This window comes from Vigna umbellata, chromosome 5, assembly GCF_029865625.1.
Source record: "Vigna umbellata cultivar VRB3 chromosome 5, Vumbellata_1.0, whole genome shotgun sequence".
NCBI lineage: Eukaryota > Viridiplantae > Streptophyta > Magnoliopsida > Fabales > Fabaceae > Vigna > Vigna umbellata.
This window is the reverse complement of record NC_142169.1, coordinates 63,470,902-63,496,306: the sequence shown is the minus strand read 5'-3', so window position 1 is coordinate 63,496,306 and position 25,405 is coordinate 63,470,902. Positions and strand designations below refer to the sequence as shown.

The 25,405-nt window shown below is 33.0% G+C and overlaps 2 protein-coding genes across 7 annotated transcripts; one reads left to right on the top strand and one right to left on the bottom strand.

Moving 5' to 3' along the window:
- Positions 1-994: 994 nt before the first annotated feature.
- Positions 995-16,857, top strand: RL2 (Root hair defective 3 GTP-binding protein (RHD3)). Its single transcript, XM_047317428.2, has 22 exons — positions 995-1,317; positions 1,792-1,858; positions 1,982-2,084; positions 2,653-2,723; positions 3,269-3,332; positions 3,414-3,479; positions 3,570-3,617; positions 3,707-3,769; positions 3,854-3,910; positions 4,216-4,374; positions 4,464-4,532; positions 4,613-4,704; positions 5,364-5,442; positions 8,320-8,485; positions 10,915-11,039; positions 11,136-11,398; positions 13,000-13,096; positions 13,230-13,400; positions 13,488-13,592; positions 15,416-15,510; positions 15,629-15,725; positions 16,296-16,857. The coding sequence occupies exons 1-22, from the start codon at positions 1,167-1,169 to the stop codon at positions 16,578-16,580; spliced, it is 2,493 nt and encodes an 830-aa protein (XP_047173384.1). The 5' UTR covers positions 995-1,166; the 3' UTR covers positions 16,581-16,857.
- A 903-nt stretch (positions 16,858-17,760) lies between these two features.
- LOC124841205 (Haloacid dehalogenase-like hydrolase (HAD) superfamily protein) lies at positions 17,761-24,025 on the bottom strand. 6 transcript variants are annotated; one of them, XR_015786818.1, is made up of 13 exons: positions 23,738-24,025; positions 23,585-23,634; positions 23,440-23,503; positions 23,147-23,195; positions 22,954-23,022; positions 21,867-21,928; positions 21,055-21,135; positions 20,671-20,825; positions 20,485-20,569; positions 18,514-18,682; positions 18,276-18,395; positions 18,114-18,209; positions 17,761-17,976 (listed from the first exon to the last, which is right to left on the bottom strand). XR_015786818.1 is itself a non-coding variant. In XM_047317467.2 (11 exons), the coding sequence occupies exons 1-10, from the start codon at positions 23,968-23,970 to the stop codon at positions 18,540-18,542; spliced, it is 996 nt and encodes a 331-aa protein (XP_047173423.2). In that variant the 5' UTR covers positions 23,971-24,024; the 3' UTR covers positions 18,276-18,395; positions 18,514-18,539. The 6 variants fall into 6 exon arrangements, 1 of the variants encoding a protein (XP_047173423.2); XR_015786819.1 differs by having other exon boundaries at positions 18,544-18,682; positions 23,738-24,024; XR_007029097.2 differs by having other exon boundaries at positions 18,544-18,687; positions 23,738-24,022.
- Between the last annotated feature and the right edge of the window lie 1,380 nt (positions 24,026-25,405).

Genomic DNA, 25,405 nt, shown 5'->3' with positions numbered 1-25,405 from the left:
AATGTTTACCATCACTAGAAAAGACAATCAAGAAAGGTGATTAAGTTAAAAATATCTCGTTATTGAATTTAGAGAATTGATTAAGCATCTTATACAATCTAGAAATATAAAAAAAAAAATACAACACACACACACACACACTCATATATATATAAAATTAATGTGTTAGATTACTTTTATTTTTTAAACCAGTTTTGAGATGAATCTGGGTTTTAAAAAATTGTTTTGCGAGATTTAAGAATATTTATAAAATTGATAATAATTTCAAAAAATTATTGAATAGTAGTTTTTAAAATAAATATTTTTAATTAATAAAAAATCATCTTAGTGTTCTACCAAAACATATTGTATTGTTTACTTTTTAATTGCAGTATTTCAAATCATTTATATATAAAAAACATGATTTTCAAATCATTATTCATAAATATAATTTTATATTATTGTTGTATTTAAGGATAATTTAATAATTTAATAATTTTTATTCTTTATTTATTATTTTTTTAATTTATCATATCAGTCAATTTTTTCATTAATTTTTATAAATTTTATTTTCAAATCTATCTTTTATTATTTTCAAAGAACACAACAATACACTTTATTCTTTAAATTCATCCAGTCATCTTCCTGAAAATCACGGGAACAAAACGTGCAAGAAGAGGAGTACTATTTTAAAATAGCCAAGTGAATTAAGCACTTTAATAGATAAATCCAGCTTAGCTACGGAGTAGAGGACGTATCAAGTCATACATTGCATAAAATTAATACTAATTAACATTCATGGATCAGAGATAACACGAGACGCATTCAATATCTATATTTTTAATTTACTAAATTTTAGAAGTTAGATTTAAGGTTATGAGTGAGAGAGAAGGCTATGAACAGTTTTTATTTGATTAATTTAAAATTTGATAAAAAAGCGAAAATGATTAGGTAGCTGATTGGATGCGAGTGGCACGTGTCATTGGACTCACGTCAAACAGAAACCAACAAGACTTGTGTTTCTTCTCTTCGTTCCTTTTCCCTCTTTAGGCAAATGCAGTGTTAGTAGCAAGCCCGCACAGCAATCAAAGAATCTTCACTGAAAGCAAAACGGAGCGAATCAGAGATCCAAAGCAATCTGTTCGTCAATTCTCCGATTTCTCTTCACTTCAGCTCTCCGGCGAGGCATGGCCAACGACGGTTCCTGCTCCACGCAACTCATCGACGGAGACGGCGAGTTCAACGTCGCCGGCCTCGACAACTTCATCAAGACTGTCAACCTCGCCTCCTGTGGCCTCTCCTACGCCGTCGTCGCCATCATGGGACCGCAGAGTAGCGGTGCGTCTCGATCCTTCCCTTTGCTCGTTCTGAAGTTTTGATTTACTTCCGTTGAACTTCTGCTGTAGTTCTTTTGTCGTTCTTGAGCCTGGATCGGTTTATCGTAGCGTGATTTATAAGTCTATGTCTGCTCTGAAGTGGAGTTTTGTAGTTAGTGATTAGGTTTATTTAATTTGACGATTGATTGACGTAGCTCGTTTTGGAACTTGAAAGTGAGGCTGAGATGTGATGCATTCATGGATTAGGAGAAAGAGAATATGTTATATAGTTGTAGCGAAAAAATGTAAATAATTTTTATTATTGGAGTTGCTATTGCCATGCATGTCCGTTTCTGATTTTTGTAGTTTTAACCGGTTTTGGCTATCAATCGAGTGCAGTTTCTTTTTAGCTTCAGACTCTCTCTCTCTCTCTCTCTCTCTCTCTCTCTCTCTCGTGAACTTGTGTGAGTTAATGTTATGTTTTTCTTGTGTGCAGGAAAGAGCACGTTAATGAATCATCTTTTCCACACAAGTTTCAGGGAGATGGATGCTTTCAGGGGGAGGTTTGGTTCTGAAATTACTGAGCTGTTGTTTTGGGTGGCTAAAACTGAATGTCTCTGACATTCTTGCTGCCTGTTATGTTATAGTTTATGGCGAGCATCTAATTGAGTATCATATTGTTGTAGATCTCAAACGACCAAGGGCATTTGGATTGCCAAATGTGTTGGGATTGAGCCAGCCACAATTGCTATGGATTTGGAGGGTACTGATGGAAGGGAGAGGGGCGAGGTAATAAATTCCGTGTTATTTTTTCTTTTCTTTTCATTTTCTGTTATTTCAATCACCTAGGGCGATAGGACTATTCTTATTGTTATTTTCTACACAAGTCGTTTTTTGTCTGTATAAAACCTGTAATGATCACACGAGTTTGATTTATTAGTCATTTTAGGCCGCCGCCTTTAGAGCATCTGATAAGAGTGACCTGATATTATATACTACGAAAATACTATACTTTCTCAACCTGTGCTTGCTGTTGACTTTGGTTCTGCTGCAATGTTTTCTTTCAAATTCATTTTTGTAATTTCCTTTTCGTTCAACCAACGGTCAAAGGTTATTTTTTGACAAACCTAGTTAGAAAATGAATTCTACTTTAATGGTCTCGCGAGATGCTTCCCTTTACCGTTCTTTTTATAAATGAAAATTCCTTGAATAAACATCAAATCGCCCTGACCATATCTTTAGTTGATATTTTGAATTGTATGCTATCAGTGCCTCGTAAAACAAGTTGTAGCTTCATTTTTACTGACAAATATTCCTGTTCTGTGTCTTTTTTATGTGAATCAAAACTCACTCTCAGGATGACACTGCTTTCGAGAAACAGAGTGCTCTTTTTGCTTTGGCTGTATCAGATATTGTTCTGATAAACATGTAAGTTTTTAGCTCTAAATTATTGCTTTATAAATAGCTGAATGAATCAAATTCTGGGGAAATGATTGAAGTAAGGTATTAAGCTTGGCTATTTAAAATTTCTTAAATGCACATCCAATATGTTTGTGCAGTCCGTACATGCTGCATTACTTAACTGAAGTCTAGGTGCAATTGCAAATCTTTCTGTCTAACTTGGTGTATTTCATTTTCGTTCTAGTAACTTGTGTTTTAAGATAACCTTGCTAATTGTCCACCTGACACTTAGTAATTAGGATCATTCACATTGTATGTCAGTGAGTATACAATGAATTATAATATGTGCTGGTGCAAAAGATGGTATGCGTAACCTTTTTTCGTTTTCTGTAGCTGTGTCCTCTCAATTCTTTTTTTGTTTCTGTATTTTCTTTGGATTCAGATCAGTAATTGGATTTAATCAGAAAGTAAAAAAGAACTCTGTTTCATGGTTTATGGGAGCTTACAGTAAAACTTGTGCAAACATTCAATCCACTTTGGACAACTTTTTATGTTTTTTGTTTTATTCACAGGTGGTGTCATGACATTGGTCGAGAACAAGCAGCCAATAAACCTCTTTTGAAAACAGTTTTTCAGGTAGTTTTTAGCCATGGATTTACCTTTGGTTGGGTATTCAGTATTTGAGATTTGACACTTTGGTCCTTCTTGTATTTGTAGGTCATGATGCGGTTATTCAGTCCCCGGAAAACGACATTGCTTTTTGTTATTCGTGATAAAACAAAGGTATAGAATCATGGGTCCTTTTTTGAGAACGCACCCTTTTTGTAGTATTTTACTATTCAATGTTTTTCATGTTTGTGTCTGTCTATGCAGACCCCACTTGAACATTTGGAGCCTATTTTAAGAGAAGATATTCAGAAGGTGTGTTTCCCTTTTAATTTCTGACTTTTATTCTTGTGGTTTCTTGTTTTTCTTCATCATCACTGCTTACCTTGATGTGAAATCCTCAGATTTGGGATAGTGTTAGAAAACCCCAAGCCCATCAACATACTCCTCTAAGTGAATTTTTCAATGTAAGTTCTATCTATCTCCCTTTTGCACGTGTGAACTGTTTGTGTGTATATTATTGTATATGATTAATGAATCTTCAAATGAAGGTGGAAGTTACTGCTTTGTCAAGTTATGAGGACAAGGAGGATAAGTTCAACGAGGAGGTACACGTACACTTTCAATAGACAATGCATCAACTTTTGGAATTTGTGCTAGGATACTTTTTCCCCTGTTCTGGAGTGATTAATAATTTCTAAAATTCATTTGATTTTAGACTTGGTTAAATTGATAGTTTTCTGCATGAGTGTTTTAGCAAGTAATGAAGATTTTAAAACTTTTGTACTTGAAACCTTTCCATTTTGAGTTCTTTCCTTGTCTCGGCTGTAGAGTGTAGTATAATAAGCTTCTTTTACAACTGTAATTATACCTGGATATGATGTGGATCATAGAGTTACACTTATTCATACAGGTTGCTCTATTACGGCAACGTTTCTTTCATTCTATAGCACCTGGAGGTTTGGCTGGTGATCGGCGTGGTGTTGTGCCTGCTTCTGCATTTTCTATTAGTGCGCAGCAAATATGGAAAGTCATACGAGAAAACAAGGATCTTGATCTTCCAGCTCACAAGGTTTCCTATTAGCTTATTTTTAGGATGGGATGAAACAATTTTTTTTATTTATTTATTTTCTTTTATCTATTTGCCATTTTATTTAACAGGTAATGGTTGCCACTGTGCGTTGTGAAGAAATTGCTAATGAAAAACTTAACCAACTACAGTCTGACAAGGTGCTTATCCATTTCCTTTCTACCGGGAGTTGCTTCAGCTATTTATAGAGTAAATAATCTCATGAATGAATTTGGCTTAGGGTTGGCTGGAATTGGAAGAAGCTGTTCAATTAGGTCCAGTACGAGGTTTTGGGGAAAAGCTGAGCTCCATTATTGATGCCAGCCTTTCACAGTAAGTTCCAGATGCTGGTAGAATTTCAATTTAAGTTCAAGAAAAATCTACGTTCAGTGATTACAGATATATCTATTCCAGTTAGTTTTTCATGCTTAAATATTTAATCTTATACATATACATACATATATATATATATATATATACATATATATATATATATATATATATATATATGTATGTATGTATGTATGTATGTATGAATGTATGTATGTAAGTATGTATGTATGTATGTAAGTATGTATGTATGTATGTATTATGAATATATGCATAAGAATAAATCTTATATGCATAACCAATTTTTTCTTGCTCTAGACTTTAATTTGATAAATTTTCTTTTAATAACAACACTTACGGTTGATTTTTCTTTCATTTGAACCGTTGAAATAAGATAATAAAATATCTTCATTCTTTCAATTCCTTTCTCCCAGTATTATTTATCTTTTAATTTATCAACATTTTAAAAGAAAATTCAATTTATCAAAATTGTATTTGTAAATTGAAAGTTTCAAGAAATATGCAATTCTTTAAACATGTTTTATTCACCTGTGCAACTCGTGGGGGCTGTTAGTTAGCTTTCCATCTTTTTAGATAATTCAATTGTGTCCTAAGATTCCAATCTTTCGTTTTATATGTTGATAATATCTTGTTTTCAACAGATATGATGAAGAGGCAATTTTCTTTGAAGAATCTGTGAGAAATGCAAAACGAAAGCAATTGGAATCGAAGGCTTTGGATGTAAGGCTGCTGGCTGTGCTTTTGCTATTTGTTTCTTATTTTAAAAGAATTTTGATGTAGTAAATTATGTTTTGATTTCACTGTAATTAGAAAACAACTTTGATCGATTTTTCATTAGCCAAATTTAAGTACATCTAGAATAGTGACAAATAAATGAAACTAAATCTTTAAAACCAAAAGGAGTAATAGTACAAGAAGGTCTCCAAATATCGGAGTGAACTAAGGAGAAAAGAGAAGAAACTCATTTATTAGTTCTATTAGAAAAGGACTGATGATTATTGACACCATCTTCTGCAATTTGGTCAACCGGTGATGTATTCATTAGGCATGAATCATCTCTGGGGAACAGTGGATGACAATCATCTGTTTTGATATTTGATCCTATGAGCAAACAATATTTTTAATTAAATTGAAGGTAATGTCATGGGGTTTGGTTAGCTGGGTGACAAAAAGTAAATTAAATGGATAGTTAGGTACATATAGAACATAGTCAACAGTAAGAGATGGAAGGGGGTTGGTGCCAATGCCACATGCTTGTGTTTGTGAACCATTAATAATGGTAATGGAGGACAAATTGTCAATAGTGATAAGGGAAGAGAAAAGAGAATGGTTACCAAACATATTGGTTGCACCAAAGTCAATGACCCAAGGACCTAGGGAATGAGATTGAGAGAGACAAGTAGATGATTTACCTGTGTGTGTCCACCAAAGCAATGCTACTAGCAATTTCGTGATTTTCATACCATTGGAGAAAACCCACTTATGTTTCTGGAATCATACATCGCTGGTTAGCTGGCAATGCAAGAGCAACAGGTGACTTAGTAGTATATGCCTAAGCAATATTGCTCACCCAAGGAGGTTTTGCATACAGCCTCCAACACCTATGAATGGTATTGATAGGATATAAGGTAATAGATAATGTTAGGGGTTGGAAGGTATACGAGAGAAGAAGAAAGTATATGAGAGAAGAAGAAAGTATATGAGAGAAGAAGAAGGACACCAAACGGTGGAAGGCGGTGAGGGAGAAAAAGAAGGAAACCGAACGGTGGAAGACGGTGAGGGAGAAGAAGGGAACCGAACGGTGGAAAGAGGTGAATAATTGGAGTCGTTCGATGGAAAGAGATGAAGAACTGGAGCTAATCGATTGAAGAGTTACTATCCTAACTGTTGTAGCAGTTAGGATGGGCAGGAAGTAATTATAGTAAATAGAGCTATATCATAGGGAAATATTTGGTATAAGATAATTATAATAAATAGAGCTATATCATAGGAAAATATTCGGTATAAAATAATTATAGTAAATAGAGCTATGTTCTAGGGAAACATTCGGTATAAGATATTTATAGTAAATAGAGCTATATTCTAGGAAAATATTTAATATAAATAGAGTCAAATTCTATTGTTAGGGTCATGCTTTTGATTATTGAGTTTGTTAACAGGCGGCTAGAGTCCTGTGAGGGAGGTTATGCTCCCAACTATCCTTGTTTAGAGAATTCTATTACCATTAATAAGAGAAATTCATTCTTTCATTATCTTTTCTGCCTACTGTGATCGTGGTTAATTAGGTTTCCTACTCAGAAACCTATCAGGTATGGTCATTGTGGTAACATTGCTCACGTTTTAAACTTCTGCAAAAGCACCCAAAACTAGTGTTCTGTAAGGAAAATATAGAAGTGTCCTAAACTAAAGAGGTACACATCTCCATGTATATTTATTTTGATGAGACAAAAGTCACAGTATGGATTATTGGTGATCCTAGAATCTAATGACGTATCAACTTACTCTTGAGGATAGCCATAAAAATCTGTCATAAAAAATGTATATCGGTTCTCAAGTTCCTGCTTTACATATTTAAATCGTGTTAGGAACTCATTTAAATCTTGTTTGGTACATAAATCTTCCCAAGATAAGCAGACGGTGCCAAGAGGTCTTGGCAAACATTATAGGTGTGGCTGTGGTGTGTCCATTGTTTGTGTTCATTTACCGGGTTGGATTCAACTGTGGTAGTTAGATGGGATGACCCAACCCACTGAGCCGTAACCTGGTTTAGCCCAAGTGGAATAGTTAGATCCATCCATCTTCCCAATACTAACAATATGGTTAGAAAAGATTGGAGAACCTATGCTAGATGCAGAGTACTTGCTTGAAGGCAATTTTCAGAATTTGAAAAAAGAGAATTAAAATAATTGGAGAGAGGAAATAAGGTTGAACCACCAAATCAACTCTGATGGAGCCTAGATAGCGAATGTGTGGTCACATGGAGGAAGTGACTTGGGTGAGGGGTAGATAATCCTCATGTGCTGGCAGGGAAGTCGAGATAGTGGATCCACTGAGCTAACATGGTTTTCAAGAGGCTCTGATATTGTGTTAAACTATAAGAAAAAGAAGTATTGAGCTGAAACCGTGTGCTATGTAACAACACTAGTGATTTAGTTATATTGACTTTTCAATACAATATATAGTGGAAGCTTGATATTCTCTAATGATAAAATTATGATACTAGGATAAATAGTAAATGTCACTATGATATAGATATGATATTGATATGTCTGATCATAAATATATGTAAGTATAACGATATAATTCTTATTTCTGTAATCATAACAATATAAAATGATTTGAGCTCTTAAACATTTTTCTACTTTAGTTGTACCTAATAATCTTTATGAATATTCAAACATTGTTTACTACAATAATTGATCCATTTAAAGCTACAATATTATCCCACTTCCTATATTTTCATACAACCCTGCACAAAACACTAAATCCTAAAACTGCTGAATACTGAACTGAAGTATTACTCTTAAGGACTTCTGAAGGCTTTGTTTGTACATAAAACTCTGGTAATGTTTTTTTTTATTGGTGTCAACTTTTCAGCTTGTGTACCCTGCTTATACAACATTGCTAGAGCATATACACTCTAAAGCTCTAGATGATTTTAAGACTAAACTGGAACAATCACTAAACAATGGAGAGGGGTTTGCTTCATCTGTTCGCACTTGGACTCAAACTATTATGGATGAATTTGACAAAGGATCTGCTGGTAATAATCTGATTTGATTCTTCTTCATAACATGTACAACAGTCTGTTCTAACTTTATATGCATGTTTCAAAATTATGTGAAAATTGGGGTGCCAATGCTAGCTTGACTTTCCATTTACCCTGAGTTTATATTAGTTGTCATTCTGTCATTTCTGCCTTGATTGTTTTACTTTTCCACTTAAGACTTGCATGGATGAGGATATTTAAAGTAAAGAAAATTGATGGGAATCACAACTATTGTTAGTATTTTGATCCTATTCTGTGAAGCTTTACATCATATCAATTCCCAAGTACTTTTGTGTGTAAAAAAATTTCATTGAGTATAATACGAGATCTTACTTTCAATACATAGGTTTAGCAAATATAAGGGTGTCTGCATTCAGGAATGATCTGGGGAAAATAAGACTGTTTTTGAGAATGCATGTTACTATGGTGCTGTGTCTTTATTAAGTTACTTGAGTGAATTTTTGAGTTTGGCTTTGTCAAGAGCATATATAAATGACTTAGATTGAGATATGGAGAAAAAATGAATTCTTCAAAGGATGCATACTACTACGAGTCTCTTGGTTTATATATCCTATTAATGGGCCTGTGTTAATAGTGAAATATAGATTATTTGAATAATCAATTATAGCTATATTGGATATAAGTTTTTTGTTTGGATATGTTATGTAAAAAGTGGTTTTGAGATAATCTATTTTGTTTGGTTCAATTGAATTACTCAAGTGATTTGAGATTAAGACTATACATATGTTTGTGGGCCTGTCCACACATGCATATGTATGTATCTATCTATATATACACACACAGAGTTACAAAGGAGCAATGAGTATAACAAGAAAAGAAAGCAGACGAGAAGGGGAAGAGAACAGAGTTTTTCATGATTATAAGAAGGAATAATATATTATCTAAAGTGTAAATCTAACACTGTTTTTAGTTCACTTCTATTTTCCCATTTTATCCACCACAATTGATTAATTTAAATACAAAGCCAAGTACTGCAAAATAACTCGGACCAGTCATTAAATGGGTCAAGATACTGGTTTAAAGATTGAATGGTTCAGTTGTTGTTGAAGAAATATAATATCATAACTTTATAATTGGTAAAACAAAAAATAACAAGATTTTATAGGTTCTTAACATTTAAAGTTCCTTCAAAAGCTCAAATAAAAAAAATTGCAATATTAAGTATCAAAGTTTCAACAATGTACGTCATCATTTATATATAAGTTTCTATTTAGAATAAAGAAGAAAATGACAAATATTTTAGGTTTATATTTATTTTTTTGTGCAAATTTTAAAATGCTATTATACTAAAAAAAATTATTGACCTGCTTTAAATCGGTTTTGACCAGATTTTCTTCGGGCTGTTTGTGCGCTTTATTTGAATAATCTCAAATCCCGTCTCTGGTCTAACTCACTAGCTTGGTCACACAGCTTCTGTGATTTATTTGTAATTTTACCTTTAAAAATTATTTCTTTTGGGATTATGTTTGAAATTGGCTTAGATTCTGTATTGTCTAAGATCATTAGTCAATCATGAAGCAGAAAATATCAGGAATTTATTATTCTTCGTATTATTAGGGTTTTGTATTTTAGATTTTAAGAATATAACATGATGACATTGCAGTATAGCTCAATTAATATTAACTCAGTGTTTCATGGTCTAAACTCAACATGGATGACAGTAGTATCATATTCACTGGCAAACTTTTCTGATGAATCAATTTCTAGCAACTTTCTGGCAAACTTTGGCCAACCTTCAATTGTCAATGACCTTTATGACTAACTTTTTGATAAACTTCTATCAATTTTTTGACAATGTTTCCAGCTAAATCTTACAGTGAATTGTCATCTCTGTTGAATTTCCAAAAACTGTCAATTCCCAGTTGCGACAAATGTACATTTGGGTTAAATCTTTAGCTGTGTTTATTTTTAGCTTCGACATCTCTAACCACTTCTTTTAGTCCTTGTTTTAGTTTGTCTAATCAGGTCCTGTATCACATTTTCAACCAATTTTTGTGGATCCCATAATATTTTAACAAGTGTTTATTTGTAGCTATCACCCATTCACTATTTACTTAGGATATATTCTCCATTCTCTGAAGAGTCTATATATATAGAGAGAGATGTAGATAAAGATACAGATAGATAGATATTTTTCATAATCTAAGTACAGCTAAGTTAATCAGCTTCACTCTAGCAATTCTATCCTATCTCCCTTCGTCTTTATTTTCTGCCTTTCCCTCCCCCCTAAGCTCAGCGGTTATTGTTGACTCTCTTTAGAATCAAATCGTGTTTCTCACATATAATTGTACTTGAAGTGGAATCACTATATCTTTTTAGTCATTGTTTAAATGTTCTTTTGTATAATCACTAGAACTCCCAGTCCTATTTGTTCATTTTTTAATAATATTTGAACTTCCCAGATGCTGCTGTAAGACATGCTAATTGGGGTGCTTCAAAAGTGCGAGACAAACTTCGTCATGATATTGATTCACATGCTTCATCTGTGCGTGCTGCAAAATTGTCCGAGATAACAACTAATCTTGAGGTAATATTGATATAACAGTGGTTAATTGGTTGAGGGATATGTTTTTTTAATGCCTTCTATTTCTATCAGACACTAAAATAAAAGTATCTTATGCAGAAAAAATTGACCAAGGCATTGACCAAGCCAGTGGAGTCTCTCTTTGAATCAGGTGGAAAGGACACGTGGCTTTCAATAAGAGCACTGCTTAAACGTGAGACTGAATCCGCTGTATCTGAATTTTCTGCTTCCGTTGCTGGTTTTGAGTTGGATGAAGAAACAGTTGAAAGAATGGAACAAAGTTTAAGGGACTATGCGAGAAAAGTGGTGGAAAATAAAGCAAGAGAAGAAGCTGGAAAGATTTTGATACGCATGAAAGATAGGTAAACTGCATTTCAAATATCTTGAGATCACGTCATTTATTTTGGTGAAATTTGGTTGTGGATTGTAATATGTATATAAAACTTGATTGACTGTTGAATATTAATGTTTTGGAACTCAGTAGTTGTAAGTATTGAAACAAGACATGGTACACTGCTTCTTTTGTATTTCATTGGTGTATTTGGATAGCGTAGAACTCCATAGTTTATCGAAAGTTTCTGTCTGTTAGTATCATGTCATAGTTGTTTCAGTATTTTATTATGTTCTGCTATCATGTATTTAGTAGGAGCTACTCTATTAGACATGCATGGAGACAGACAGTTTACGTTTTTCTGATTAAAAGTAGCAAAACAAAACTTAAACTATGTAAGGAAATAGAGAATTATGTTATTGATAACAATAACACTTTTTCCATTCTCATCACCATTATTTTAATATCGAATTCTTTAAAATAAAGAAATAAAATTATGTTGAAATGAAAAAGAAGATTCTAAAGATATTTTTTCCTAATCACTGTATAGATATTGAGGATACTTCCATCCTAATAATATATTATTTACAGCACTTCCTCTCAAATTGGTAAATGAACATCAATTATTTGCAGCTTGCCAACAAGATTCTGTAATCTGCTATGGAGAAATCCTTTAGTGAAAATGTCTGGTATCCGAAGGTGTACTACAGGAACACGGATTGTAACAAGACCCTTGTCAAAGTTATCCTGATGAAGCCTTGTGAATTCCAATATTTTTGGTCCTATCATGTTGTATTTAATTATGGGCAATGCTTATCACTACACAGTTGCATAGGGATGTTAACCTTTATTTTATGATTTTTATCTAGAGTCTTTCACGCACTCACCTTGAGCAAGGGCTCAAAATTCAGCTTCTGCACTAGAACAAGATATTCTATTTTGATTTTTGCTTCTCCAGTTTACCAGAGTTTCTCCAAGAAATATATGGTAATCAGAGGTAAATTTTTTGTTAGTAACAGACCCATGCATAGTCTGGATGGAGAATTATATTGTTCAACTGTAAGACCTGCGGTGCTCTATGGTACTGAATGTTGGGCGGTAAAAGGACAACTAGACAATAAACTGAATGTAGTCGATGGGAGTGTTATAATCTGGACATATTAAACAGGATGGGAGTAATAGTGAATATATTATAGAAAAAGTTGGGATGGCTCCAATGGTTGAGATAACGGTTGAAAATAACTGAAGGTAACTAGGGCTTATGGAAGAAAACTTGAAGAAGCCCTGATATGGATAGTAAATCAGATGGAATGTAGCCCAATTGCTTATGGTGAAGGGTGACCAAGACCGTGACAAACTATAGGTGAAACCATTAAGAAAGATTTAATGGTCTCAATTTGATTGTATACATGATTTGTGATAGAGCATTATGACACTGTTTGTTCCATGTTGATTACCCTGTCTAGTAAAAGGCTTGGTTGCTGTCTATTGTTTTTGTAGTGGAGGATGCATTACATATTAGTTGTACATGTTTATTCTTGTATGATGAATGAAAGTGCACTATTCCTAATAGATGTTCAGATTTTGGATTACTTTGGTGGCTTACTGATTTCTAACTCTAATAATTTCCAGGTTCTCTACCGTATTCAATCATGATAATGATTCACTACCTAGAGTTTGGACTGGGAAGGAAGATATTAGAGCTATTACGAGGGATGCTCGTTCTGCGGTAATTGATAACAACATCAATGATAAAATTGACTCAAAATTAATTTTTTTTTGTGGCTCATACATGAAACTATACTGGAAATTGCTACTCTTTTTTAGCACATTGTAAAGTAACTTATGCTGCCATGTATCAGTCCCTGAAGCTTCTATCAGATATGGCTGCTATACGCCTGGATGAGAAGCCAGATCCCATTGGAAGCATACTTCATTCATCTCTCATAGATAAAACTAGTGCTTCAACATCTTCACAATTAGTAACTCGGGAAGCTTCTGCAGATACTTTGGCTTCAAGCACATGGGAGGAGGTAGTATATAGGGATATTGTGGTTTCTGATTTCCTCTGTTAATGTTATAGTAAAAGTATTATATTTGAGAATCTATATAAAATGTAGGTTTCCCCAGAGGATGTGCTTATCACTCCAATGCAGTGCAAAGCTTTGTGGAGACAATTCCTGGGAGAAACTGAGTATACAGTTACTCAAGCTATTTCAGCTCAGGTAAAGTCATATTTAATATATTCCTGTCTACTTATTCTGTTTTCTTGTTATTAATATATTTTTTCGGAATTTTTAGCCAACTTATCTGCAGTATATGTTTGAGATAAAAAACTATTCTTATGCCACCTTTATTTGAGAACTTGGGTTTTTGGTACAATTGATCATTGACATGGTATTGGAGCTTGTACCATTAAGTGGTTTGAAAAGTTTAATGCATGCCATTCCTATCTTTCTAAAATAAAGTCAAGTTTCAAGGTAAAAAAGTGGAATAAGCATTCTCAATGCTTCTTTTCCAGAAGGCTCTTGCATTGCATTAAAGGTGTGGTAGATATAATAAAACTTTGTGTGCTTTAACATAAAATAACCTTAGCCTTTTGGGTTGTTGTTTCCTTACAGTATAAACAAAATCCTTAATGTGTGCTTGTGTGTATGCATTGAGAAAGAGGGATGGATGTCAATTAATATATGCAATTCACAACCTTGTATAACATGGTTTTTGGGTGGACAGAAGGATCTATTCATAATATAAGTTTTGAAATATGATCTAATTTGCTGCCATGTTGACATATTTGCCTAGGTGTCATCCTTTTATTTCAACCAAATACTATAAAACATATCACTTTCTCCGTTCCTATTTATTAGACTATTACTTAATATATTAGACTAAAATATGTTCAATTTAGTTAATAGATATAAATTTGTTATATATATATATATATATATATATATATATATATATATATATATATTGTGAAAACTACTCTTTTCATTAACACTCATTTCTGCCTCTCCTAATTGTTTTCCAGCATAAGCTCTCTTTTAGTTAAGGATATTTTAGTTTAAAATAATTAATTCAAGAGACATTATAGATGGAGTCTTATAAAAAGGGACAAACACCACTTCTAATTTGGGCTTTATAAAAGCGAATTGATTTTTTTTTATTCAAATAAAACATACTCTCCCCCATCTACATTTATTATGATTGTATTTCATTTTTAAGCCTATAAAACGGTATTCATTGTAAAACAAAACGTAGCTAAACAAATAATATATTTTATAATATTTTTATACTATTAAATACACAATAACCTCCAAATATATGAAAGTTCAGACACTAAAATTAGATAAATGACACTTTTAATATGGATGCAGCTCGGACAAGGTAATAACTGTGCAAACTCTTTGGTTGTTTGGCTTGATGGGGGGATCATGTACTGTAAAATGTAAACTTTCATACTGGATTGAGTGAAGAACCGTCACACAGAACTTATTTTGATGGCTTATCGGTTATATAAATTTCTGAATGAAATTTTATATGGATGAATAACAGTCAGTCATGTGATGTTATTCTCATGTCTGTCTTGAGTGATGTTTGAAAACCAAACTGAAGTTCAACAAGCAAGATCTTCAGGCTCTAGCTCGTGTTTAATTGGTTCAACCTTTGCCACTTAAATTTGAACATGAAACCAAGTAATGTTCAAACTAAAAATAATGTTAATCCAGTCTGGCTTTTAGAACGTGAATCTCAAACCTCAATGCTTCTACATCCATTTTCCGTGACCTGGTTTTGTCCTGCTTCAGTTGCCTCAGTTGCATGATAAAACCAGTTTGGTGAGAGTATTTCTTGTTAGGATTTATTAGAATGGCATTTGCTCCAAAGTTTTCGCAGCTTCTATTTGTCTTCTTTTTTTGGTCCTTTAAGTTTTACCTAGCGGCAGATTCTATGAAAATATAATTTGTCTTTTTTTATTTGCCTTAAACACTTATCTAACTCCTGACATACTAACAAAGGCATTATTATCTTTTGTTTTTTGGTGTTTCAGGAGGCCTTCAAGCGGAGTAACAATTGGTTACCTCCTCCGTGGGCGATAATGGCAATGCTCATACTTGGTTTTAATGAGTTTATGATGCTACTGAAGTAAGTATCACTTTTAAAAACAATTAACTATTAATTATTTGTTGTTTTCATTATTGTTTTATTGGACCTTTTTTTCTGCAGTTTAATGATTACATTTTCTGACTTGTATGTAAAACAGAAATCCTCTCTACCTGTTGTTTATATTTGTTGCCTATCTACTTGGAAAGGCCGTCTGGGTACAAATGGATATAGCTGGGGAGTTTCGACATGGCACTGTGAGTACGAGTGAATTTTTTACCTTTCCCAGCAGTAAGATTGTCAAGATTCTGTGATGGGTTTTCTACCCATGTCAATGACTCTTGCAATCGTGCCATTTGCACACGTACACACACGCACTAGTTAAGCCCATTGGCATTTTTTTTTAAATTGCATAACGCAAAAGTTATGATATTTGCTAAATATAAATCTAAGGTTTATGTATTTATGGTCCTTAATAAATTATCAGATTTTGCATGTGGTCCCTAATATATATTTTTTAATTATTTTTTTCGTTATAAATGTTTGTTTTATTTTTTATTTTTATCTTAGAAACACTATTTCAATCACTTTATTTCACAATTTATATAAACCGCTTTCAAGATCAAAAACAAAATAATAATTTTATTGGTAATTTGTTAACGAATAGGATTTATTAGTTCAAAATTTATTGTTTGTCTAGTTGGCTTTGTTCTGTTGAATGTTATTGTAAGAGAAACAATGATAAATAGAAGAGATGGCTGTATGATATCAGGTACAAAGGTGACTAGCATTGTAGTTTGTTAATGTTATGGCTATGTTGTTTGCAGCTGCCTGGACTACTATCCATTTCATCAAGGTTTCTTCCCACAGTAATGAACCTTATTAAGCGTCTTGCTGAAGAAGCTCAGGGGAATCAAACCCCTGAAGAATCTCAAGGGTCAGCTTCTCAGACACAGATATTCAGAAATCAAGTACACAAACCTGATTCAGTATCAAGCTCAATTTCCAATATATCTAGCGTTGGCTCCTCATCTAATGATGATAATGAATACTCAACGGCAAATTTGTCTCAGAGGAGAAGAACAAACGTTCCACAAGCTGAGTTTTCATGACAAAGTTCATGACAATTTGATTTGGAGACGATTGGCATCAGAAAAGAAATGCACCAGTTAGGGTGACTTCCCAGATGAGTTTTGTTTACTACCTATTCTATTTTACATTTATATTTTACTCTTCACTGTAACGTGTAAATTATCTTATTATATGAAGGACCCCTATTTGGGTTCTGCAACTATAGAACATTATCTTCAGTCCAGTAGCGACGGAATAACATATAAACTAGTTTTCCTTTAAATTTTACCAATTTTAAAATGTTTCTGATAATCTTAATCATAGCTTTATCAACACATGAAATTGGCTATTTCTTTCGAGGAAAATCCATTTTCGTTTTAATGATTTTCTTTTATCATTTCACATCTAGATGTTAACCAATTTATCGAAATACCTAACTATTTTTCTTAATCTACAAAAATGTCATGTAATAAATACTCTTACTGTCTTTCTTTATTTAGACAAATGTCATTCATTAAATATTCTTATTATTTTTAAGTTTAGAAAATTATGTTTTAAAATTAATAACATGTATTAAATAATAAGATTTGAATATTTTAATATTAAGTATAAATAAAAAATTTATATATGAATTTTATTTTTATTTAAAATGACATCATCTTTCTAAACTTTTTTTTTCTAGAGTTCTCTCTTACTTTTTTCTAGAATATCTAAACCTTTGTGTATCTGTTTGAGTATTGGAGAGTTCTCTTACTTTTTTTTCTAGAGTATCTAAACTTTTGTGCATCTTAAGGTGACAGGGATAGACAAAACATTATGTACTTCAAGAAGTGTTGATAAGATTTTAAAACTGTTTGATCATCTTATAGATGTTTTGAGAGTTGTAAATTCATGTTTAGTTGGTTGATATTGTTTGATTTGTTGATATTAGTGTTTGAGCAGTTGAATAATAAGAGCGATAATTAGGACTACTTCACTATACGTTTTTAAGGCACCAAACTTATTCAAATCATGTCTCACCAAATAAAAATTGATAGATTAAAAATGCAACTTCATAAACGTAGCTGCAGTAGAATAGGAAGAAAAAAATTATCTTTTAAATCTACATGTTATTTTCTTTTAATTAACAAGACATCATGTGAATTAAGAAAAAGGTTTGCATCCCCTAACCGTAAGTAAGATTTTCACGTCCAAATAAGAGAAGATAGAAACAACTAAGAGTAACTTTGAACTTGACGTAGATTCAGTGTTTGGGATGTCAGTGTAATAATGTATGCCACAATGTCAATTACAAAACACGTTCTCATTCCACCATGAGAAGTTATCAATAAAAATCTTACATCAGACGTATTACAATTATATTTACCCAGCAATTGCAGTAGGAGCTTCTCCACAGCCAAATTCCAATCGAGAAGAGTTTAGTCTTTGCTCAGGTTGCTGGGAGAGCGACGACAGATCACGCAAGTAGGAAAACAAAAACAAAAATCCCACATTTCAGCGTATTTGCTCTATTTCTACATTGCAGAATTTTAATATGAAATTATCATACTAGCAAACATATCGTCTAAAGTTACCTATCTTAAACTCCGTTGCTTGCCCGCAAAAAAAATCTCTAACTCCAGAGCAAGTGTGATTATGTTGTGTTTATTGCTAATTTTTTGGGAAGTGCTCTGCACAGGAAAAAATGATAGAATACTTTCTCTTTAAAAATATTTATGTGAAGTTGACAAAATTACCATTCAGTCCTTTGCTTGTTCTTCGGGCGTATATTACGTAATTTTGAAATTGTTAGATCTGCACCTCCAAATCCATCTACTGTGGCGTTTGCCAATGGAAACTCGGCTCTAGATGTCAAACTACAGGAAACAATAAAATATAAACAGTTCTTGAACACACCAACTTAAAAACAATTATAATTCTACTGAACTTCCGATGAAAGCATGCAATAGTGCAATTGTGTAAACTCTGCATTACATGTTTGTTGAACTTCCAAGAGCAAATCACCTGCTTCGTAAAACAACACTTGGCATGCCCACCTGTGTAGCTCCAGATACACCAGATTGGCTTCCAGCAACAAGGACACAATTGCAGACGGGTAACCCTGCATATTCTGCTCCCGCTCGTAGTGCAGCAACAATCTTGGCTAGACTGGACAGACCAATCAACAAATTAATGAAAATTGACATAATATTTAACTACACAGCTAACATCCAAATCAGTCATTAATTGAACAATTGGCAGATTAAGGCGTGAAATGATAATTTGGGTTCATCAACTTATGTGCCACAGCACCGCCAAAAATATACCGTTTCAGATTGCATTGAATTAACAGAAAGATATTCAATAAACACACAAATCTATTATAGTTTAAGGAAGAACAATTGTTCAAGTGAATATACAAATTCTAGATGGCATAAAAAATCATTTATGCAAGGGAAAGTCAAACACAAAAGATATAAAAGCTGACAGAAACTTATTACATATATGTGAAAGAAAACTACATTCAGATTTTCAGTTTCAATGCCTTTCGGTAGCATTTAACGCAGCTTTTATTTTACCCTTCTTTAAAAGGATAGTCGTGCCAAATATAATTTTAGGGAAGCCCTTAAAAACAAAAGCATTTTAAATTAACAAAACCCCAAAATCCATATGTTGGTATTTGGCCTGACGTTTTTTAGATTTTGAAAAACTACTTTAAAGACAAATTCAGAAATACGAGTTTTGCATTTGATGTTAAAATTTGGTAATATTAATATATTCATTACATATATTATAGATAATTAATAATAAAATGCAATTAGTGCAATTGATCTGTTAGCTAATTTTATATAGCTTTATAATTTAAAAAAATAATGTCTAGAAGTTGAAAAGGGACTAATGTATAATATTTTCTAAAATATATCAAAAATTAAAATTAATTATGTATTTTTAATGAAATAGTAATATTGTTATGTAATATTATCTAATTTATCTTAAATACCAAATAAGAAAAAACGTAAATAGCATTAGAATGATGATAGTATCTAGTCATTCAGTACACCAACAAAAAATGGGATAGCATAAGGCTTACTATCATATTCTAATTCTATCCAACTTTTGATAATAATTATACTAAATGTCTACAATTTAGATATAAAACTTTATTTTGACTCTAGTTTTCAATTTTTTTGCTAACAGAAAGAACTTGTCTTCTGGTGGAAAATTTGTATAGGTAGTCGGAAAGAGTTTAAATTCATTTGTTGTTTTGCATAACATAATCATGCACTTTTCCTTTCTCTACAAGGCACCTTAGGAACTAATTAGATGGAAAATAAAACAGGGGATGGGCAGCTTTTGAGCAAACCTCCCTCCTGTTAAGAAGTTCCCCCAATTTTGACATAGACAAAAAACACTACTTTAACACCCAGTTCCCTTCCCATCCCTTCTCACACTCTTTCCTTTTCTTTTCTTGCTCTCCTTACCCTATCTAAACATACGTCAACCATTGTTTCCTTGTGTTGGAAGTCCCACATCGACTAGAGATAAGGCCAATTCATAGTTTATAAGTGGGTGCAAACCTCACCTTACAAGCCGGTTTTGTGGGGTTGAGTTAGGCTTAAAGTCCACTTCTAATATGGTATCAGAACCATGGTTAGAGAGCTTATCCTAGCGATATTGTTTGCTAGGCATATTGTTCCACCCGCTATCGAACCACCCATTACTAATCTCACGCTCAAGATGTATTCATAGTTTATAAGTGGTGCAAACCTCACCCTACAAGCCGGTTTTATGGGGTTGAGTTAGGCTTAAAGTCCACTTCTAACACCTTGAAAACTACAAAGCTGAGTCATACACATTTTCAAGTTTCTTTATTCTACAAGTATAGATCCCTACGGTAAGTGAAACAAAAGGACCAAGATATTCTATTTATTTTTGGTGAAAATTATTGGAGATCAATGAACTAACCTTTCAGATGAGTTGGTATCAATCTCAACGCTCAATTTTAGCACGGATGCTACCTCCTTCGCTAGTCTTTGTCTTTCAGCAGAAACTAACAAAAAATGGCAGAAGTGGAAAGTCCCTTAGCAAAGAACATTGTGCGTTAAAAATGCTTGCAGGGGCACATACATAATCAATGACTGAAGTATATACCAGCTCTATTGGCTTCCTTGGCAAGCTCTTCATCCAAATCAGAAGCAATTACCTTTCCCGAGACTAGTTGTCCATATAAACTTTGATCAACCTCCTTATTCCCTACAATAATGACCTTTATGCTTCTATCTTTGCCAAGCTTTTCCATTATGGACCTAAAAGTTCAATATGCACAAGAGGGAGGAAATATTAGCTCACAAGCACAACTCACCCCACCCTACCCCCTTACAACACCTAAAAAATTTTTGTAAGTAATCAGTAAACTGAGCTTCTCAGTGATCAATAACATCTCAAGACCACAAAATCAAATTCCAACAATAATCATAATATTATCACGCTTAGTATTGTAGTGCCATGCAAAATTTTGGAGCTAAATAAAATTACCCAGCAATATTGTCACCACTTTTACTGTATGCCGTTAGTATTACCACTGGAATTCCTTCATTATATGCATCATCAATAAATCTGTCAATGGAGACATTACTATATGTTAAGGAATATAAATAAGCATATTAAAGATCCATGATCATCCAAGTTCCTAAATTTATGAAATATCCTGTTAATATTTGAACCTTCAAGAGAATTAATATAAGCAATAGAAGTACAGATCAATATTAAGAGGCAATGAAAACAAGGAAAAACATTTTAAAATGGGACATTTGACTTTTGTAAACTGAAATCCTTCCAAAAATGAATAGAAGATCAACTACTATCAAGAAAAAGAGGAATGTAAACATGAAATTTGCACATGACATCCACAAATAGCTTTAAGCGGCAGTATATCAATTTTATTGGAAACCAAATTAAGTTATAGGGAAAAACACCCAGACCAAAATTATCCTTATTTATTCATGGGCCTCGAACAAATATTTCAATTAAATAATATATCCCTGTTAATGTTTAAATCATGAAGAAAAAATGCTATCCACAAAGGTAGAACAGTGAAAAATCAATAGTGTCAAAATTACTTATGGTTAAAATCCACCTGAATGGCCAAGTGGCTCAGAACAACAAAGTGAAAGAATGACTAGGTATGATAACTTAATAGAAACCTTTTTAAAGAGTCTGCTATCCTTAGCTAATGTACATCTTGTTCTCTATTTACATAAATATAGATCTTTTTTAAAGGTAGCTTCCCATACATGAAATACATAATGTGACATACAATCATATTCACAGAATACGAGATAACTCACTGTTCGAGACCAGGTCGTAAAGGTAGATCTTTTGACATCACAAACTCTTCTAACGCCTTTTCCTGCCAATATATGATCAAGAGTTGAATAGGATTCTCTACAAATTTTTATAAACTTCTAAATATGAGTAAACTGAAAAATCATCTGGGGAAGGATTTTTAGCTTACTAGGGTAATTGAGTTCCTTAGGTCTTAAATATCAAAGTCGCATGTTTTGAAAAACTTAGACACACCCCCTCCAGTTGAAATTGTTTTTCCATCTATACTTCTCTTTTACTTTTGTATTTGGGGAAGAAGAACTGAGGACAAGTTATTCTAATAATTCTAAGAAACAACGTAAAAGCATATGATCCTCTGGATCCGATAATTGTCATTTAAAGCATCCATAAACTCAAAACAACATTCACTAGATGAAACAATCTTATTCAGAGAATAATATATAGAATGTTTAGGAATAAATTGTTGTCAAAATCTCTCATTAATCTTTGGTTGAAGGTTTTTTTGCCCCAAAATAAGCTATCCAAATTGGCTTGTAGACAGGAGATTCACCTTTCTGAATGCCCGCATCAAACATTTCTTAGATAACGAGATTGAATAAGGAGCCAAAAGCAAAACTTACAAGTTCTTGAAGGGATTAAGAGGCTTATACATTTGTGAAGCAGATCCACATACTGATATTTTCTAATCACTAATAACTGCAGCTAAGAATTGATCTCAGCATAATACCGTATCTTAATTATCACATTAGTTGTGGCTAAATTTTCCGTAATAACACAACAGTTAAGTGACTAGTCCAATAAATGCTTGAAATGGGAAGACGAAAAGGCTTCTCTGCTAGGACATATGTTGTGGTCTTAATAAAGTTCAGTATTACACTAGAGAGGCATAACAGATATTTCCTCCTTATAAGGCAAAGTTCACGGCAATTAGGAAAGTTTCAGCATGGTTCTATTTTTTTTATCAATAACGCATTCCTAGTAAACTAACATCCTTTAATACGCCTCAGTCCCCCTCATACACCAAAGTGAAAAAAGCACACAAATTATCAGTAGTATACCATTCATCAAGATCAAGTGTAAGGACAAAACCTTTTGCTGCAAAACTCTTTTTGCAAATAGTCCCTGCTCATTTGTGGGTAACGAAGCAGGCCATCCAATCTGCTTATAGATACAACAACAGAATATGGCTTACCTAATGTCGGCAACTAAGAAAACTACTAATATTACCAGTAAACACGCCTCTTTTCTCATTCGCAAATCAGACAAAAGACGAACAACTTACGCGATTAAAATACAGAAACACCATCTTTTCTTCATCTCCAGCACTTCTCCTAGAAAGTCATTGGAAAATGGTCTATAAGCAATGGAGACACTCACTTGCATAACTTGCAGCACTCAATTGTGAAAACACTCCAATATTTACCGATCAAAAGAGTCTTCAAAAAAGAAATTCAAAGCATCAATTTACTCGACGCCAAAGTAAAGTGTGGCAATGGCAAAGCTAATTCAACCACACAAACACACGCATAAGCAACAGATCATTCTAATCTAACAGATAACCAGAAACAAACACACTTCGAAAGATCCGAATAGACAGGTTCAGTCCAGTTGGCGCAATCGAGCCCTAGCCTCTCGAAAGCTGCGGGAAAAGGAAGAAAAGTTACACCACATTACACAGAATCACAGCAACGTAAACGGCCGATGCAGAAATCGGTCGAACCTTTGTTAAAGGCAATACGATTTCCTACGCGATGCGCGTCCATAAGAACCCTAAAACAACATAACAATAGTTTAAGAGTGTGAGAAGCAGAACACAAAGACGGAATCGTGGAGCGTAGTGAGAGAAGGTTGATGGAATGAGGAATCGAATCACCCGTCGACTTCGAGAAGGACGGCGAGGTCTTGAGATGTGCTGTGGCGGTGGTCGGTGGATGAAGCGGAGAAGACGGTGAGGCGCGAAGAAGATTTAGCGGGAAATTTGGAAGAGGAAAATGTAAGAGTGCAGAAAGTTGAAGGAAAGCGAAAGTGAAAGCGGAAGCGGCATGGCGCGCGTGGAATAGTGTGGGAATGGAGAATGGAAGATGCGAGTGTTCGTGGTGTTGCCATAGCGATTTGGTCACACTGCAGTGGACTGGTTTCTAACCCCAGCTAAGTTAAGTATGATATTTTCAAGCTATATATCTACAAGCAACAGAAACATGGATTATTTTCCGTGATTAATATTATGTCCCCAGAAAAATATCAATCAATGTAACATTATAATATAGTTTTCTGGTTAAGTTTAGTATATTTCAACCATTAAATATTTATTTCATCTAAAGGTTTTAGATTCGTTTATCGTGTATTTAAGTATTTAATTTATATTATTCTTATTTAGTTTAAGTTTTTCTTGTCTTATAATATACGTGATTATTTACTTTTGATAAATTATTTCTTTTGCTTTAGGTATTGAGTGAATTTGAGGAGATTTGAGAGGATTTGAAGATAAATTTTTTTATTGTTTATTTGAGTGAATTTGGAGGTAAATAAGAGTGAATTTGGAAATAATTTTTTTTAATTTGTCAGTCAATACAATTTTATACTAATTCTCACAAATTTTATTTTCAAATTCACTCAAATAAACGACAAAAAAATTTATTTTCAAATTCTCTCAAATCCCCTCAAATCTACTCTCTCAGATCCACTCAAAAGAACAGGACCTTAATCTTTATAAATTTTTATAATTTTTATATTGATGAGGTGATACGTTTAGAGATTTGATACTCATTAATGAGCATAAGAATAAAACTTTTGATATTAATGCTTTAAATAGATTGAAGTAGATAAGAAGATCCTTGCAATGATAAAATTATGGAGAATCTAGGAGGGTTATTTCTTGCTTAGTAAACAAAATTGTGACTCAGGTTGTTTTGAGCAACTAGATCTTATTGTTGATGCAAAATTATCTTGCTAAATTTCATAATTTAATGGACCACCTATTCATTTTAATGATGCCAAGGCACGTGATAATCTTAATAATTATAGACAAATGGACCATGTCTTTTGCTTTACTACTCATTAGCCAAATATTGTGGTAACTTCAGGGCCAATTTTTAGTTGTTTTATTTCAGTTGTTTAGACATGATTTTACTCGTGTTTTTTTTTTAATTTAGATTTTTTTTATAGAATTAAAGTTCTTTATATAGATACTCACACTGTTCAAATCAACGTATTGAATGAAATATTTTCTAATTCCAATTAAATCTTTTCCAGTAAAATACATATGAATAAGTAATTTGAAATCTCTAAAACGATTCCATAAGTATTTATTTTCAATTAATTTCTTAACTTAAATCATTCTCATTTAATTTAAGTCATCATCTTTAAACACCATAGCTCAAGATTTATTATTTCAGATTCTTCTTGCATAAACTTTAATGAGTTCAAGTTTATGTGACTCAATATTTCATTTCGAACTGTAACAGAGAACTGCTGCTATGACTCTTAGTCATCTATCTTTTTTTTGTTAGCGTACACACAATAAAACCATTTGGCCACTGAT

Excerpts from the sequence above, each read along its gene's own strand:
- RL2 (XM_047317428.2), top strand. The coding sequence starts at position 1,167 with ATGGCCAACGACGGTTCCTGCTCCACGCAACTCATCGACGGAGACGGC. Across the intron at positions 2,724-3,268 it reads GATATTGTTCTGATAAACAT|GTGGTGTCATGACATTGGTC; the intron begins GTAAGTTTTTAG and ends TTTTATTCACAG. Across the intron at positions 3,480-3,569 it reads TTATTCGTGATAAAACAAAG|ACCCCACTTGAACATTTGGA; the intron begins GTATAGAATCAT and ends CTGTCTATGCAG.
- LOC124841205 (XM_047317467.2), bottom strand. The coding sequence starts at position 23,970 with ATGGCAACACCACGAACACTCGCATCTTCCATTCTCCATTCCCACACT. Across the intron at positions 23,023-23,146 it reads TGTTTCTGTATTTTAATCGC|ATTGGATGGCCTGCTTCGTT; the intron begins GTAAGTTGTTCG and ends ATCTATAAGCAG. Across the intron at positions 21,136-21,866 it reads TTACGACCTGGTCTCGAACA|ATTTATTGATGATGCATATA; the intron begins GTGAGTTATCTC and ends CTCCATTGACAG.